Source organism: Muntiacus reevesi, chromosome 3, assembly GCF_963930625.1.
Source record: "Muntiacus reevesi chromosome 3, mMunRee1.1, whole genome shotgun sequence".
NCBI lineage: Eukaryota > Metazoa > Chordata > Mammalia > Artiodactyla > Cervidae > Muntiacus > Muntiacus reevesi.
In genome coordinates, this window is record NC_089251.1 from 130,103,415 (window position 1) to 130,121,399 (window position 17,985).

General features: G+C 36.3%; 1 protein-coding gene across 12 annotated transcripts in view; it reads left to right on the forward strand.

Annotated features, from left to right (window-relative positions):
- Positions 1-17,985, forward strand: part of USP37 (ubiquitin specific peptidase 37) — a 90,504-nt gene that overhangs the window by 43,250 nt on the left and 29,269 nt on the right. For all 12 annotated transcript variants that reach the window (XM_065930575.1, XM_065930574.1, XM_065930577.1 and 9 more), the window contains 6 exons: positions 8,613-8,744; positions 8,903-9,026; positions 9,849-10,039; positions 11,802-11,919; positions 13,157-13,236; positions 17,453-17,617. In XM_065930575.1, the coding sequence (XP_065786647.1) occupies positions 8,613-8,744; positions 8,903-9,026; positions 9,849-10,039; positions 11,802-11,919; positions 13,157-13,236; positions 17,453-17,617 (810 nt within the window). The remainder of the gene's footprint in view (positions 1-8,612; positions 8,745-8,902; positions 9,027-9,848; positions 10,040-11,801; positions 11,920-13,156; positions 13,237-17,452; positions 17,618-17,985) is intronic.

Genomic DNA, 17,985 nt, shown 5'->3' on the forward strand with positions numbered 1-17,985 from the left:
TGGTCTTCCCTGGTGACTCAGATGGTAAAGAATCTGCCTAAAGGCCGGGAGATCTGGGTTCGAGACCTGAGTTTGATTCCTCAGTTGGGAAGATCCCCTGGAGGAGGGCATGACAACTCTCTCCAGTATTCTTACCTGGAGAATCCCATGGACAGAGGAGCCTGGGGGGCTACTGTCCATGAGGTTGCAAAGAGTCAGATGTGACCGAGCACCTATACACAGCACAGCACAACTAAGGCTTAGAGGAATTAATTAACTTACTTGAGGTATTTAATACACTAATAGTGAATCTAGGCAGTTGGAGCCCTCTTGGATTTTTTTCCTTCCAGCTTTATTACAGTATAATTGAAATACAGCACTGTATAAGTTTAAATTGTACAGCATAATAATGTGACTCATATACATCAAGAAATTATTACCATGTAAGTTTAGTGACTATCAATCGTCTTATATAAATATAAAAGAAAAAGAAAATTTTTAATTGAAATATAGTTGATTTACAATGTTGTGTTAATTTCTGCTGTACAGCATAATGATTCAGTTATACATATTTAAAATTTTCTTTTCCATATGGTTTATCATAGGATATTGAATAGCTCCCTGTGCTATATAGTAGGACCTTGCTGCTTATCCTTTCTGTATATAATAGCTTAGATCTGCTGACCCCAACCTCCAACTCTGTCCCTCCCCCTTGGCAACCATCAGACGTTGTTTATGACCTTGACTCTGTTTCATAGGTAGGTTCATTTGTGGCATATTTTCGATTCCACATATGAGTCATATTATATGGCATTTGTCTTTCCCTTTCTGATTTACTTTACTTAGTGTGATAATCTCTAGTTGTATCTGTGTTGCTGCCTATGGCATTATTTAATTCTTTTTTATGGCCAAGTAATATTCATATATACACACACAAGCACACAGAGGCCATCTTCTTTATCCATTCATCTGTCAGTGGACATTGGGCTTGTTTCCATGTCTTGGCTATTGTGAATAATGCTGCTGTGAACATAGGGCTGCATGTATCTTTTTTAATTATAGTTTTGTCTATACATATGCCCAGGAGTGGGATTGCTGGATCATATGATAATTCTACTACCACCACCATCCATTAAGGAAAGTGCACTTTGTTAAACTGACGGAAGAGGATGTGCTCGATTTTATCACCAGATCCACAAAATGAATACAAATGTTAAAAAACAGACTATCTCTGTACAGACTAGAAGTGAAAAACAGAAAACGTGAATCAAAATATTTAGTCCAGTAAAAATTCTACCACAAAAACCAATATGAACTGCAAGAAAATTGTTATATAGCACTTAAAACCAAATTAAATATCCTCAAATAAGCATTTTAAAATATGAAAAAAAGCAACATAAATCAACAATTCAAACCCAGAATCAGAAAGGACAAGCAGGAAGAAATGACAGTTGCTTGAACACAAAAGAGAGAGAGAGGAAGAAAGGCAACATCATATCAAAAATTAAGTCTAAACGAAAGTTCCCCAAGGGAAAATAAGTTCAAATGAAAATTTAATAAGAGACTTTGAAGGAAAAAACAAGGAGGAAAATGAGATAAGTATAAGCGATCAGAGAGGAAGTGGTTGAATTGGAAAACAGGCAAGGAAAGTCCCATGGTACATATAATTAGAATCTCTGAAGAAAAAAAATCCTAACAGTGAAACAGAACTAGTATTTACAACCATAACCCAAGAAAACTTTGAAATAAAATTTTCAGAAATAAAAATTACTGAATCTATACATTCAAAGAGCCCTCCAAGTACCTGGAAAATTGAATGAACAAGACATATGTTAGTACAAGTATTAGACTTTAAAGATGAGGAAAAATACTCAGTGCCTTGAGTCAAAAGATAAAATAATTTGTGAGGGAAAGAGGAGTAGACTTCTCAGTCATCATTCAAAGCGGATGAAAAAAGAACATCATTTTCAAGAAACTTGATGAAAGAAAGGATAAACAGATATGCTAATGTAAGCTTTCAGGTATGTGGGCTAGGGGAAAAAAAGTTTTAAAGTGGAAGAACTTGAAAAAAAAAAAGTGGAAGAACTTGGAATAATTACACATAAGCTCTTCCTGAGGTCTCTATAAGATATAAGCTTCATCCAGCCAAGAGGTAATGAAGGAGATACTGGCAAAAGATAGATGGTGAATATTTCATATATTCAGTTATAGAGATAAGACTAAAACAGTGGTGGAAACACCAGTATATAAGGATGACATATAGATATTATGTCTTCTGACAAAGGAGTATGATTGTAACTAAAAATAGAAGGAGAGAGAAAGAAAAGTAGAATAAATAAATTGACTGAAATCAGTAGTAAATGCAAGTCAAAAAGTACTCTTTAAAATGGACAGATTAGATAGTAAAAAAAAAAGAGTTATGAGCACTATAAAAAGTACAATAACCACTTAAAAAAAAACTTTTTTAAAATCAAGAGATATTTCTAAAACACCAGATGAATAAATAAAATATAGCAATGTGACACAGTTGAGTCCAAATATATTTGTCACATCAAGAAATGTAAATGGGCTGACACATCTAATAGAAAAATATTTTCAAATTATCTCAGAAAGCAAAACCAACTCTATGCTGTACACTAGAGATATACCTAGAACAGTGATTTTTAAAGTTGTAAAATAAAGGAAGGGAAAGCAATTTGGCTGTCTAATGGAAACAGTTAAGAAAGCAGAGGTTGCAGTCCTAATAGCTGATAAAATAGAGTATTTAAGGACATAAAAGATCTAAACAACATAATCAGATAGATCTGTGAAAAATAGTAAATGCCATACTCCGATCATAGAGTATAGACCTTTTCAAACACATACGGAGCATTCACAGAAAGTAATTATATGTTAGGGCACAAAGGAAAAATCAGGAGACACCCTATAAAGTAGAAATGGGACAACCACCATCTTTTGATCACAGTGAAATGAAACTGGTTAATAAACATGAAACTGAATATTAAAAATGTAACTTCCAACTAGAAATCCTAAAAACCCTATAAGTGACCCTTGGTTCAAACACAAATAACAGATGTTCTGAAGATTAATGATAATGAAAACCCTGTTTATCAGTATCTGTGGGTTACATTTACAGCAGTGATCAGAGAAAACTTAGTCCTAGACACCTGTATCAATACAAATGAAAGGATGAAAATATGAATTCCAAGCTCAAAATGAACAGACAATATAAAAGAACAAAATAATCCAAAAGGAAACAAAAGCAAGGAAATAATAAAGATAAAAGTTAGAATTGCATGTAACAAAGAGCTGAAAAATAGATTAACACATTATTAACCAGAGACGTATTAATGCCACAGATTTTTGTTTCTGCAAAAATCACCTGATCAGTAACAAAGTATAAAAAAAGTTCATGAAGTAGATATATCATTAACCTTTTATCTTTTAGTCAAGATAAAAAGGGAAGAAATACATAAAATGTGATTAGAGAGAATTACTAATGTAGAGGAAATTTTAGATACAATTTGAGACAATTTCGTATTTCTCTTAACAAAAGAATTAGAAAACTTAAATGAAATGGACATAATTGTTTTAGAAAAGACGTCAGTAGTTTAAATTGATCCCAGTAAAGGTTAAAAAAATACTTTCACCAGTTTCCATAGAAGGAAAAATAAGCCTATCAAGGTGCTCCCACTGATAGAAGAAATTAATAGAAACCATTCCTGGGAAAGCATAGACATTCGTTTAAAAGACAAAATTTTAAAAGCAACTGGAGGGGGAAAAATAGAGTTGTAAAAATAATAGCTGGAGACATCAATACTTCACTTCAGTAATGTATAGAACATATAAACAGAAAAGTCAGTAAGGAAATACAGGAGTTGACCAATACTGTGAACTGCTTAGACCCAACTAATACATTCAGTTGGTGCAAAAGTAATTGCAGTTTTGCATTGTTGAACTTTGTCGTTTGATATTGGAATACATTCTTAAATGTGGTTATGTTATACATCATTTTAATGCACATTTCTTGCTTTATGTTTTGCTGTTTACTTCTTATGTATTTTAGATTAGGGAAATGATGTTAGACAAAAAGCAAATTCAAGCAATTTTCTTACAAGTTCAAATGGGTCATAAAGCAATGGAGACAACTCACAACATCAACAATTCATTTGGCCCAGGAACTGCTAACGAGAGTACAGTGTAGTGGTGGTTCCAGATGAGGAGTGCAGTGGTCGGCCATCGAAAGGTGACCACAACCAGTTGACCCTCTTAAAACTATATGACCATTCTACAGTCATTTGGCAGCAAATTAGAAAGGTGGAAAAGCTTGGTAGAGGGTACCTCATGAGCTGACTGAAAACCAAATCATCATTTTGAAGTGTCATCTTCTCTTATTCTACCCTACAATGAGCTGTTTCTCAATTGGATTGTGACTTGTGATGTAAAGTGGATTTTATACAACAACCTGTAATGACTAGCTCAACGGTTGGGCCTAGGAGAAGCTCCAGAGCACTTCCCAGAGCCAAACTTGCATCAAAAAAAAGATGATGGTCACTGTCTGGTGATCTGCTGCCAGTCTGATCCACTATAGCTTTCTGAATCCCGGCGAGACCATTACATCTGAGAATTATGCTCAGTGAATCAATGAGATGTATTGAAAACTGCAGTGCCTTCAGTCGTCATTGGTCAACAGGAAGGGCCCAGTTCTTCTCCACGACAATGCCCGACCGTACGTCACACAGCCAACGCTTCAAAAGTTGAACGAGTTGGGCTGCGAAGTTTTGCCTCATCTGCCATATTCACCTGACATCTAACCAACCAACTACCACTTCCTCAAGTATCTCGACAACTTCTTGCAGAGAAAACACTTCCACAATAAGCAGGATGCAGAAATTGCTTTCCAAGAGATCGTCAAATCCCAAAGCACGGATTTTTACATTACAGGAATAAACAGACATTTCTTACTGGCAAACATGTGTGGATTGTAATGGTTCCTATTTTGATTAATACAGGTGTTTGAGCCTAGTTATTTAAAATTCACAGTCCAAAACTGCAGTTCCGTTTACACCAACCTAATAGAACACTCCACCCAATGGCAGAATATGCATTCTTCTCACATGCACATGAAACATTTTCTAGTAGAAACCCTGTTAGGCCATATAGTAAGTGTCAATACATTTTAAAAGATACAAATCATACAGAGTATCTTCTGCAGTCACAATAGAATGAAGTTAGAAATAAGTAACAAAAAATTGGAAATACGTGAAAATTAAACAGCATACTCTTAAACAACCAGTGAGTCAAAGAATAACATCACAAGAGAAATTAAAAATTACTTGAAGACAAATGAAGCCTAAAACAGCATACCAGAACTAATGAGATATGGCAAAAACAGTACTCCTAGGGCGATTTCTAGCAGCAAGTGCCTGCGGTAAAAAAAGTGTGTATGAGAATGTGGAGAAATTAGAACCCTTGTACATTGCTAGTGGGAATGTAAAATGGTGCAACTGTTAATGGAAAATAGTATGACAGTTCTTCAAAGAATTAAGAGTAGACTTAACCATATGATCCAGCACATATATCTAAAATAATTAAGAACTGTGACATGAAGAGGTGTTTGTACATCCATATTAACAACAGCATTATAAACAATAGTCAAAAGGTGGAAGCAGCCTAAGTGTCTACCAGTGAATGAGTAGATCAACAAAATGTGTTATTAATGTATATATACAATGGAATACTGTTCATCCTTAAATAGGAAAGAAATTCTGACACATGCTACAGTGTGAATGAATCTTGAACCTACTCATTATGCTAGGTAAAATCAGTCACCACAGGGCAAACACTATATGATTCCACTTAAATGAATTACTAGAGTAGTCAATTAGTAGGATCAGGAAGTAGAATGGTGGTTGCCAGAGAAAGGGGAATGAAGAATTATTGTTTAATAGGTACAGAGTTTCAGTTTGGGAAGATGAAAAAATTCTGGAGATGAATGGTGGTGAATGTACTTAATGCCTTGTAAGCTGTATACTTAATGGTTTTTTTTTTAGTAAATTTTATGTTTTATGTATTTTACTATGATTTTTTTTTAAATGACCTCAAATCGGTAACCTAACTTTACACCTTGAGGAACTAGAAAAAGAACAGCAAATGAAGCCAAAATTTAACTGAAGAAAGAGAATAATAAAGATTAGAGCAGAGATAAACAGAATGGAGAGTAGAAAAATAATAGAGAAAACCAAAAGTTACTTCTTTGAAAAGATCCAGAAAATTGACAGATCTTTAGATAAACAGGCAAAGATAAAAGAATGAAGACTCAAATCACTAAAATAAAAAATGAAAGTACATTGCACCAACATTATTAAGATAAAAAGGATTATAAGAGAATATCCAACAAATTTGATAACTAGGTGAAAGGGTCAAATTCCTAAAAGGAATGGAAAATTGTGAGGTTGTGGGGAAAAAAATGTAAAAAAAGTAAGAAGTAGGTGTATGAAATTAAAACCAAAGTGAGGTACCACTTTATACCCACTAATATGGCTATAGTTTAGAAAGAAACAGAAAAAAAACCCTGAAAATAACAAAGGGTATCTTGGTAAGTTAAAAAAGACCACATTGCTGAATAGTATACAGTAGTATATTACCTTTGTGTGAGAAAGAAGGGGAAATAAGAAAAAACATGTATCTTTGCTTATGTGTGTATATATATATATAGATTTAAAGTACTATATAAAATATAGTTATACAACATATTCAGTATTTTAAGTATAGAAGTATATTTTATTTTAAATTATAAAAGTAATGTTTTATATTAAATATAAGATAGATAATTCTTTTTTGATATTTCATGTTGCTCTATCTTCAGATTCATTATTTCCTCCTTCAGTGTTTAATTTGCTATTAATTTCATTCAATAAAATTTCATTTCAAATATTTTTTTCATCTCTTGAAATTCAGTTTTTAATATCTTCCATTTCTTTCCTTAGTGTTTTTGTTTTACTTCACATCCTTGATCACATACTTGATCACATACATCCTTGATCACATATTTCACATCCTTGAAGCATATTTATAATAGCTATTTTAATATCCCTGTCTGCTGTTGGGTTTGTTTCGGCATTTGTGTTTAAACTCTTTGGGGTCAAATCTTAAATGACCTTTATTCTAAGGCTGATTTAATTCCTTTCTTGTGGTCTCTACTAATGCTCCATGAATTCATCTATGTCTCTCTACTCTGTTGGGAACCTAAAAACTCTTAGATTCTGCATGAGCTCTGGAAAGTGTTTAGCTAGTAGCTTCCCAGTAATCATCCTTTTCCTTGAAGTTCTTCTTCCATGCCACCTCAAGGTTCCACCTTATGCATGCACAAGTTAGTTTTTCAGTGTAATGCTCTAGCAGACCCCTGTGCAGATTTCTGTAGCTCCTCCTCTGTACAGTTCCTTTCTCCCAGATTCTCTGTCCCAGAATCCTTAACAGCTTCAGCATCTCAAACTCCAGTTTCTTTCAACTCAACTCAGCAAGATTTCTGGCTCTGTTTGGGTACCACTCCCTGAACTCCCCTGAACTCCAGTTCACCAATTGCCTCCAGGCTGAAACCGTGCATAAATGGTAGGACTGATAGCATTTGCTTGCCTTCTCTTAAGGATTGCAGTCCTGTGCTGACTGTTGTCCAGTTTTTCTTTGTGTGATATTCCAGATCCTGATACTTTCTCACAGTCTGAAGTGGAAGTTTTTAAGGGTGTTTAAAGTTGACATCACTGATGAGCAACACAGAATTATTATGTGCCTCTGAATGTGATGCCCTTGGAAGGACACAGTAGCACTATGTATCACTATATGGACTTCAGTCTGAGCTGACCTTATCATAAGGAAATAACAAACCCAATATGAGGAACATTCCATTAACCAGGGTGGATGGGGCGCATGGTGTGGGGAGCAGAGAGGTGTGCTGCCTTCTGCACAAATGTCAGTGTCTTGAAAGTGAAAACTGAAGAATCGTTCCAGATTAAAGAAAACTGAATTTTGCATTATGTTATCCTGGACTGAATTTCGTGCTTAGGGAGAAAAAGTGCATAAAGAAAAATTGGGTCAATTGTTATGAGATATACCCTAGAGCTAAATGGCTATGATCTATGCAACTTATTCTCAAATGGGTCAGGAAAAATATATAGGGAGAAGTGTTAAATGATAAAGCATATAGTAAAAAAGGGTTAACAAATTAGTGAGTCTGGGTAAAAAATATTTTTCTGTGCAACTTTTCTGTAAGTTTGAGAATATTTACAAATAAAGAGTTTTTAAGTCCCCAATCCTTTTTAGCTTTCATTTGAAAACAGAATTTTCCTTGAGTTGAAACTAAAGTGTAATAATGTTATACTGTGGTGGTTCTCTAAGTGTGGTCTCCATACCAGCAGCGTTAGCATCAACTGAGACCCTTTTAGACACGCACATTTTTGCACGTTTCCTGTCCAGACCTACAGAATCAGAAATTCTGGAGTTGGGGCCCAGCAGTATGTAGTTTAACAAGCCTTCCAGGTGATTCTGATGCATGCTATAGTGGAGGACCCCTGCTCAAGTGAACATACTTTAGGAACTACTGTTGTCTTCAAAAGTACCATTTCTTTTATTTTCAGCTTCTCCAATTTGGGAAATACCTGCTATATGAATGCTATTTTACAATCTCTATTTTCACTCCAATCATTTGCAAATGACTTGCTCAAGCAAGGTATCCCATGGAAGAAAATTCCACTCAATGCACTTATCAGGTAATTGTTATATACTTCCTGAGTAACCTCTTAACTATCGATTATAGAATAATGGTGTTTTAGATACTTAAAATTTTATGTGCCATTGTTAGCAGTCCTTAAAATATACCTTCAGTGTTTTGTAAAGCCTGCTAAACTTGTCTCTTTTGTTTTATCAGACGCTTTGCACACTTGCTTGTTAAAAAAGATATCTGTAATTCAGAGACCAAAAAAGATTTACTCAAGAAGGTTAAAAATGCCATTTCAGCTACAGCAGAGAGATTCTCTGGTTATATGCAGAATGTGAGTACTAATTGTTTTTAAACACCTTAGAGATTGGGAAAATAGAAATGATTTTAGTGTGTTACCCAATTTTAGTTTATCTTATTATTTTATTATTTGTCTATTTTTGGCTGTGTTGGGTTTCTGTTGTGGTACATAGATTCTTTGTTGCTGCGCGTGGGCTTTCTCTAGTTATGGCAAACAGGGGCTACTCTATAGTTGAAGTACGCAGGCTTCCCATTGTGATGGCTTCTCTTATTGTGGAGCACGGGCTCTCTAGCACAGGCTCGATAGATGTGATGCATGGACTTAAGTTGCCCCACGGCATGTGTGATCTTAGTTCCCCAGGCCAGGGGTTAAACCAGTCTCCCCTGCATTGGCAGGCAGATTCTTAACCCCGGGACCACAAAGGAAGTCCCAATTTTATTTTAAAATGAGATTTGTGTACATGTGTTCATCACAGGTTGGAAGACTTCCAGTAAGGTTCAATATGACTCTGTATTTTATCATTTTAATAATATAGATGTGATTTGCCCCAATGTAGGACCTTAGACTATTTTAGTTACAAAGACTATTTTAGAAAAATCACTCTTTTTTAAAAAACAAATGAAGGAACGATTCACTTTATTAGTCATGCTAATCTAACTTATAGTTAGGAATGTAAAATCTGTCATCTGTTGTTGTTTTTCACAAAATATGTACCCTGAAGCACTAGAGTAAATCTGACCTTTTTCTACACGTTATTGACTTCCAAGTGCTTTAGTTTTATAGATCACAGTGTTACTAACCTATTATTGTAGCAAGAAATGGTTTGATCTGATTAAGGATATTATACCTTCTTAGGATGCTCATGAATTTTTAAGTCAGTGCTTAGACCAGCTGAAAGAAGATATGGAAAAATTAAATAAAACTTGGAAGACTGAACCTGTTCCTGGAGAAGAAAGTTTACCAGATATTTCAGCTACTAAAGTATACACTTGCCCTGTTATTACTAATTTGGAGTTTGAAGTTCAGCACTCCATCATCTGTAAAGCGTAAGTAATCTCTTAAAAAAAAAACCTCTTTTCCCTTTTAATTCCTTATGGCAAGTAACTAAAACTCTTCTCTGAGAGTGTTAGTTGCTCAGTCATGTCCGACTCTTTGCGACCCCATGGACTGGGACTGTAGCCTGCTAGACTTCTCTGTCCAAACTCTTCTGCTGCTGCTGCTAAGTCACTTCAGTTGTGTCCAACTCTGTGCGACCCCATAGACGGCAGCCCACCAGGCTCCCCCGTCCCTGGGATCCTCCAGGCAAGAACACTGGAGTGGGTTGCCATTTACTTCTCCAACACATGAAGTGAAAAGTGAAAGTGAAGTCACTCAGTCATGTCCAACTCTTAGCGACCTGGACTGTAGCCTACCAGGCTCTTCTATCCGTGGGATTTTCCAAGCAAGAGTACTGGAGTGGGTTGCCGTTGCCTTCTCCACCAAACTCTTCTAGAAGGTTGTAATTCTTATCTTCATTCCTGTGTCATGGGGAAACATGAGTATAAATATCTTTGTTCATTATCTTTATCCTCTATGAAAATGCTTGGTGGGGTGAGAACTAAAGCGAACTTAAATAGTTCATTAAATGCTTTAGTGCTGACCGAATGGTTAATTTTGCTCTACTTTTTGTGTGTGCCCATGTCCTGAAAAGACCCCTTCTTATTAGTTTATTTTGTTGAACCAAATTGTTTTTATTAAAAATGTGTTTTCTATAAAATACTTTATGAATTATTTTTAATTTTTGCAATGCTTTTTTTAATCTTGTTTATATATGGGGGTTTCCCTGGTGGCTCAGTCAGTAAAGAATCTGCCTGCAATGCAAAAGACGTGGGTTCACTCCCTCCAGATCGTCTGGAGGAGGGCATGGCAACCCACTGTAGTATTTTTGCCTAGAAAATCCCATGGACAGAGGAGCCTGGTGGGCTACAGTCCATAGGGTCGCAGAGAGTCGGACACGACTGAAGCAACTGAACACGCACGCACAGTTCCAAGACTAGAGAGCCAACAAAGTAAGTACCAACCCCAAGATAGGAGACTACCGATGTCCAGCTCTGGTAGTTAGGCAGAGCAAATTCTCTCTTTCTGTTTATATTAATTATTTTTAAAATAATTTTATTTATTTATTGTTGACTGTGCTGGGTCTTCATTGCTGCACAGACTTTTTATAATTGTGGAGAGCAGGGATTACTCTCCAGGTATGATGCATGGGCTTCTCATTGCAGTGACTTCTCTTGTTGTGGAGCATGAGCTATATATATATAGAGTGCGTGGACTTCAGTAGCTGGGGCATAAGAACTCAAGTCATTGTGTCTCCCTCCCAGGCTCTAGAGCACAGACTCAATAGTTGGGGCACACTGGCTTAGGGGCATGTGAGGTTTTGGAAAATAAAAAAATTTAAAATTCAGCATTTATCTCTCATGCCTGCATACATATTTGCTCAGTCACTTTAACCATGTCCGACTCTCTGTGACCCTGTGGACTGTAGCCGCCAGGCTACTCTGTCCATGGGATTCTCCAGGCAAGAATACTGGAGTGAGTTGCCATGCCCTCCTCCAGGGGATCTTCCCAACCCAGAGATCGAACGCAAGTCTCTCATGTCTCCTGCGTTGACAAGTAGGTTCTTTACCACTAGTGTCACACTTTAAGCCCCTTCTCATGCCTAGTCATGAGAAATCCTTTGGGGGAACACTGTTTCTGAAGTATATTTTTATTTAGTATTGCATAGTTAGGCTTCTGAATTCTTATATTTGTCTCCTTTTATTCTTGCAGATGTGGAGAGATTATTCCCAAAAGAGAACAGTTTAATGACCTCTCCATTGATCTTCCTCGAAGGAAAAAGCCACTCCCTCCTCGTTCAATTCAGGATTCCCTTGATCTTTTCTTTAGAGTAAATACAGTCTTTGGGTATTTTCACATAACTGAATTTTATGTATCATAGATAATTGTATTTGAAGTTACTTTCTTTAAGGTAGAGTTTGACAAAACACTTGCAGGGGAAACAAATGAGAAATATTTATAAATAGTATTTATTTTTAAAAGCTTAATAGATATGGTTGTTAACTGACTGTAGAAGAAAATTCATTGCTCAAGTGGATTATACATCTAACTCAACAGCAAGTGTTTTAGGCAACCGTAGAAATAAATGATACAGAGTGACGCATGCTAAAATTGGGTAATACCAATCAAAATTGGAGGCACTAAGCTAGTATACTAAGATCTTAGGAATGAAAAAATACTCTGCTTTTCTTTAGGTTATATGTACCTTGTTAGAAACAGAAAGGGGGAGTCATGTTTGTTTTAGAGCTGTAGAGCTATAGATAAATATTTGCATATATGATACACTGCTATAGATATTCTGAAATTTTCTGGGACATAATTGAACTGTTGTGTAGTAGTCCTTATATTTGATGGAAATCTGCCAGGATCACCTTTGGTCTATATAATAGTGGTTCTTGTTTTGTTGTAGCAAATAGGCAGGGTTATCACTCTTAAGATTCAAAAACAAAAAAACCTCTGTTCTTGAAATGATGAAAATTCAGCTCCACTCAAATACTCTGTTTTTCTTTTTTTAAATCATTCCTTACTATTCCTGTTGTTATCATAGAATTTGAATCTTTTCCTGTGTATCTTTACCCCGATTTTTTAAGGATTTCTTGTTTCAGTTTTCTCTAGGTAATGGTATCTGCCCCAAACTTTGGTCCTTTTAGAGCAGTTGTTCTTAGTGGGCTGTCACCAGAAGATTGAGTTCCATTATAAGAAAGGGGTAGAGTTAACACCTAACAGACCAGGAACTCCGCCTAACCTGAAGGTGATCTTATCTCTGCTATGGCCAAATGTTAAAATCTGGATATACTCTTAGGAGTGGTTCTTGCGTATCCATGGGGAAAAGGTATCCATGGGGAATCTGCTACTGTGGTTACTATCATAAATTGAGCTGTTACCATGGTTAAAAAAAGGAAATTAGAAATTGTGAAACAGGGCATGATGTTACACTATATGTTGAGGATTAGGTCTTAATTTAGTAAGGCTTGTGATTCTGGACACAAAATTTAAACTGGTTGGAGTTGGGGCAGTGCTAATTCATCTTCATACTTCTTTATTTTTCCCTCTTGTCTTTTTAACAGGCAGAAGAACTTGAGTATTCCTGTGAGAAATGTGGTGGGAAGTGTGCTCTTGTCAGGCACAAATTTAACAGGCTACCCAGGTAAGATTAATTGTCTCTTCACTTTTTCTTCTTTAAAGTACTGAAAAATATTAGTGAATAAGTGAGGCTTATCAGGTGGATTGGTAAAGAAGGTTAGCAAAGCTAAGATATGAAGAGGGTAAAGAATGGAAAGCTAGAATTCCCTTGTATCAGAAAGGAAGAGAATTTGGAATGTTGAAAAAGAGAGGGAACCTGAAAGCCCCAAGAAGTTGGCAACAAGAGGATGAGGCTGATGAGATTTTGAAATGATGATAGAAACTAGATAGTAAAGTAAAATTTTAATTCAATAATGTGTAACACTCTGTTAAAATCTGTCATGCTCTAATTTCCCTCTTATCCCAAACCTTCAATAAAAATATGCTACAGACACATACACATGTGCATGTGAAAATAAAATAGGAAGAGTAATTTTTTTGCAATTTGTGCTGTATTTTTTTTCAGAGGGTAAGTTGGTAAGTTTCCTGTAGTCATAAAAATTCTGAATTAGGAAGGAAATTAACTTATACTGTATTATCTGTATAAACAAATATAAAGCCAAACTAGTTAGAAAAAATATGATTGTAGAACAGCTTTCAGTTCTTTCCAAGAATAGATCTCAACCACAAACAAGATTATTAATAACAGTAAGTGTTTATGTGGCACTTTGCCTGCAGAGTGCTTTGCTTTATTTTAGAAGCTTCAGTTTTCTATGAGTGAATGTGGCGTTTCTGGAACCAGCCCCCTAGGGACTAGTTCTTTTACATTATGTATCTGGACCTTTCTAGAAAATGAATATCTTTGAAAGAAATGACTTTCTAAATCATAGCAGTATTATGTTGACCATAATCTGTCTTTTTTTCCTTAAGAGACTTATTCTTTGCTATTTTGAGTGTTTTAAGACAAGAGAACGTTAGTCACTCAGTCATGTCTGACTCTCTGCGACCCCGTAGACTGTAGCCTGCCAGGCTCCTCTGTCCATGGAATTCTCCAGGCAAGAATGCTGGAGTGGGTAGCCATGCCCTTCTCCAGGGAATCTTCCTAACCCAGGGATTGAATCTGGGTCTCCCACAATGCAGGCAACTCTTTACTGTCTGAGTCACCAGGGAAGCCAGGGAAGGCAAGAGAGTCGGGGAAATAAATCTTAAGGAAAAGGATTGATTGTTACCAGCTGTCACTAACTAAGGAAATCAGTCAAGTCTTTGTGTCATAAATCCTAATTACTAGACTTGGCTCTATTTTTGTTCATTTCAGTATTAAACCAGTTTGTTTTATTCTTGAAGGCCCTGATATCTTTGTCAAATCTGTTCATTTGTAGTCCACCTCACCTTTACAGATGAGTGATAATTTGACTGTTTCATATTACCTTTTATTTTAGTGGGATCATTTGAAAGTTTAGTCAAAATATTTGACATTTGACATTCATCTTAGTCTCTTCACATCAGTTGGATTCTTGTACTCTCTCAAGTTGTGACTTTGAAGGCTATGAATTCTAGCATACTTTTAAAAGAGAAATACAGTCAGTAACTTCAGTTTATGGATTTTTGACTTTGTGGTTTCTTTGGTGAAGGTATATACAGTAAGAAAGGAAACCGTTTTCCAAAAACGGTATTCCCATAGGTGTTCTGAAATTCAGTTTTGAAAGTGTTCTTGTGGGCTGTGAAATATGTTTAGTCTATCAGACAGAGATTATATTCTTTATTAGAGGTAAAAAGGTTACTACAGTAGTAATTTTAAAAAACCACAGTGCTAAAAGCCTTTTCAGATCCACAAACCAGATTGGGCATGTACATTTTATAGAACTTTTTTTTGAATGTGGAGAAAACTTTGTTTCTCTCTTTTCTCTCGGGAAAAAAATAGTTCTCATCAAAAGTCATCTTAAAAAAGTTTCACTATCAAATATAAGGGCTGTTTAACACTCAAATTACCATCTATGGTTATATAGTAGTAATGTTAGTCACTCAATTGTGTCTGACTCTTTGCGATCCCACGGACTATAGCCTGCCAGGTTCCTGTGTCCATGGGATTCTCCAGGCAAGAATACTGAAGTGTACAAAGGAAACTATAAGCAAGGTGAAAAGACAGCCCTCAGATTGGGAGAAAATAATAGCAAACAAAGCAACAAAGGATTAATCTCAAAAATATACAAGCAACTCCTGCAGCTCAATTCCAGAGAAATAAATGACCCAATCAAAAAATGGGCCAAAGAACTAAACAGACACTTCTCCAAAGAAGACATAGAGATGGCTGACAAACACATGAAAAGATGCTCAACATCACTCATTATCAAAGAAATGCAAATCAAAACCACAATGAGGTACCATTACACGCCAGTCAGGATGGCTGCTATCCAAAAGTCTACAAGCAATAAATGCTGGAGAGGCTGTGGAGAAAAGGGGAACCCTCTTACACTGTTGGTGGGAATGCAAACTAGTACAGCCTCTATGGAGAACAGTGTGGAGATTTCTTAAAAACTGGACGTAGAACTGACATATGACCCAGCAATACCACTTCTGGGCATACACACCAAGGAAACCAGATCTGAAAGAGACACGTGCACCCCAATGTTCATTGCAGCACTGTTTATAATAGCCAGGACATGGAAGCAACCTAGATGCCCATCAGCAGACGAATGGGTAAGGAAGCTGTGGTACATATACACCATGGAATATTACTCAGCCATTAAAAAGAATACATTTGAATCAGTTCTAATGAGATGGATGAAACTGGAGCCCATTATACAGAGTGAAGTAAGCCAGAAAGATAAAGACCAATACAGTATACTAACACATATATATGGAATTTAGAAAGATGGTAACGATAACCCTATATGCAAAACAGAAAAAGAGACACAGATGTACAGAACAGACTTTTGGACTCTGTGGGAGAAGGCGAGGGTGGGATGTTTCGAGAGAACAGCATGGAAACATGTATATTATGTAGGGTGACACAGACCACCAGCCCAGGTTGGCTACATGAGACAAGTGCTTGGGCCTGGTGCACCGGGAATACCCAGAGGGATCAGGTGGAGAGGGAGGTGGTAGGGGGGGATCGGGATGGGGAATACATGTAAATCCATGGCTGATTCATGTCAATGTATGATAAAAACCACTACAATATTGTAAAGTAATTAGCCTCCAACTAATAAAAAAATAAATGGGAAAAAAAAAAAAAAGAATACTGAAGTGGACTGCCATTCCCTTCTCCAGGGGATCTTTTTGACCCAGGGATCAAACCTGGGTCTCATATGTTGCAGGCAGATTCTTTACTGTTTGAGCTACAAGGAAGACCCTTATGGTTATATAACATCCATTTTTTGATAAACTATATAACACTGAAGTAAATAAGGATTTGACCCAGTATCAATACAGTATTTTAAAATTCCATTTTCTTGTCCGATATGTTTTGGTTTAAAAGATGCTTGCTCCTTGGAAGAAAAGTCATGACCAACCTAGACAGCATATTAAAAAGCAGAGACATTACTTTGCCAACAAAGGTCCATCTAGTCAAAGCTATGGTTTTTCCAGTAGTCATGTATGGATGTGAGAGTTGGACTGTAAAGAAAGCTCAGCACTAAAGAATTGATGCTTTTGAACTGTGATGTTGGAGAACACTCTTGAGAGTCCCTTAACTCCAAGCAGATCAACCAGTCCATCCTAAAGGAAATCAGTCCTGAATATTCATTGGAAGGACTGGTGCTGAAGCTGAAACTCCAATACTTTGGCCAAATGCGTAGAACTGACTCATTTGAAAAGACCCTGATGCTGGGAAAGATTGAAGGCAGGAGGGGAAGGGGACAACAGAGGATGAGATGGTTGGATGGCATCACCGACTCAATGGATATGAGTTTGAGTAAACTCCAGGAGTTGGTGATAGACAGGGAAGCCTGGCATGCTGCAGTCCATGGTGTCACAAAGAGTCGAACACAACTGAGGGACTGAACTGAACTGATGTTTTGATTTTTTTCTGGTAACATTATTTTACCCAAACCTCCCAATTAATAATATCTACCCAGTGCCTGTGTTTTATTTTTTGTGTGTGTTCTTAGTATCTAGCACAATGCCTAGCACATGGCAGGTATTCAGTAAATGTTATTTGACAGATCTTTAACTTGGCCTATTGTAGTCTTTGAATCAAAAGCTGTCTAACATGGTTAGTTAAGTGATCTCTTGTTAGCTGTTAAAGAGCTACTACCTCTCTTATATTCAAACTAGTAATGTCATCATCTTCTGTTTTTCAGAATCCTCATTCTTCATTTGAAACGATATAGCTTCAATGTTGCTCTCTCACTTAACAACAAGATTGGGCAGCAAGTCATCATTCCAAGATACCTGACCCTCTCATCTCATTGCACTGAAAATACGAAACCACCCTTTAACCTTGGTTGGAGTGCACAGATGGCAGTGTAAGTCCTTGAGAATTTCTTTCCCTTTTGAAGTAGAAAGACTTTTTACTATCTGATCAGAAGAATGACTGAATTAGATAACACGACTCCAGGTAAAATCATACCAACAAGGAGATTTTAATTTTGCTTTATTTGAGGATTCTGTGCTAAATTACTATGTGATTTCAGTAATTGAAAAAATGCTTTAATAATAACTTTCAATGTGCATTAATTGCCTTTCATAATAAATTACTTTTTTAGGGAGTACTCCTTACTCTTTTAGATCACTGGAAGACAGGGTTTTTTTTGTTTTTTTCATTTATTAGTTGGAGGCTAATTACTTTACAATATTGTAGTGGGTTTTGTCATACATTGACATGAATGGAAGA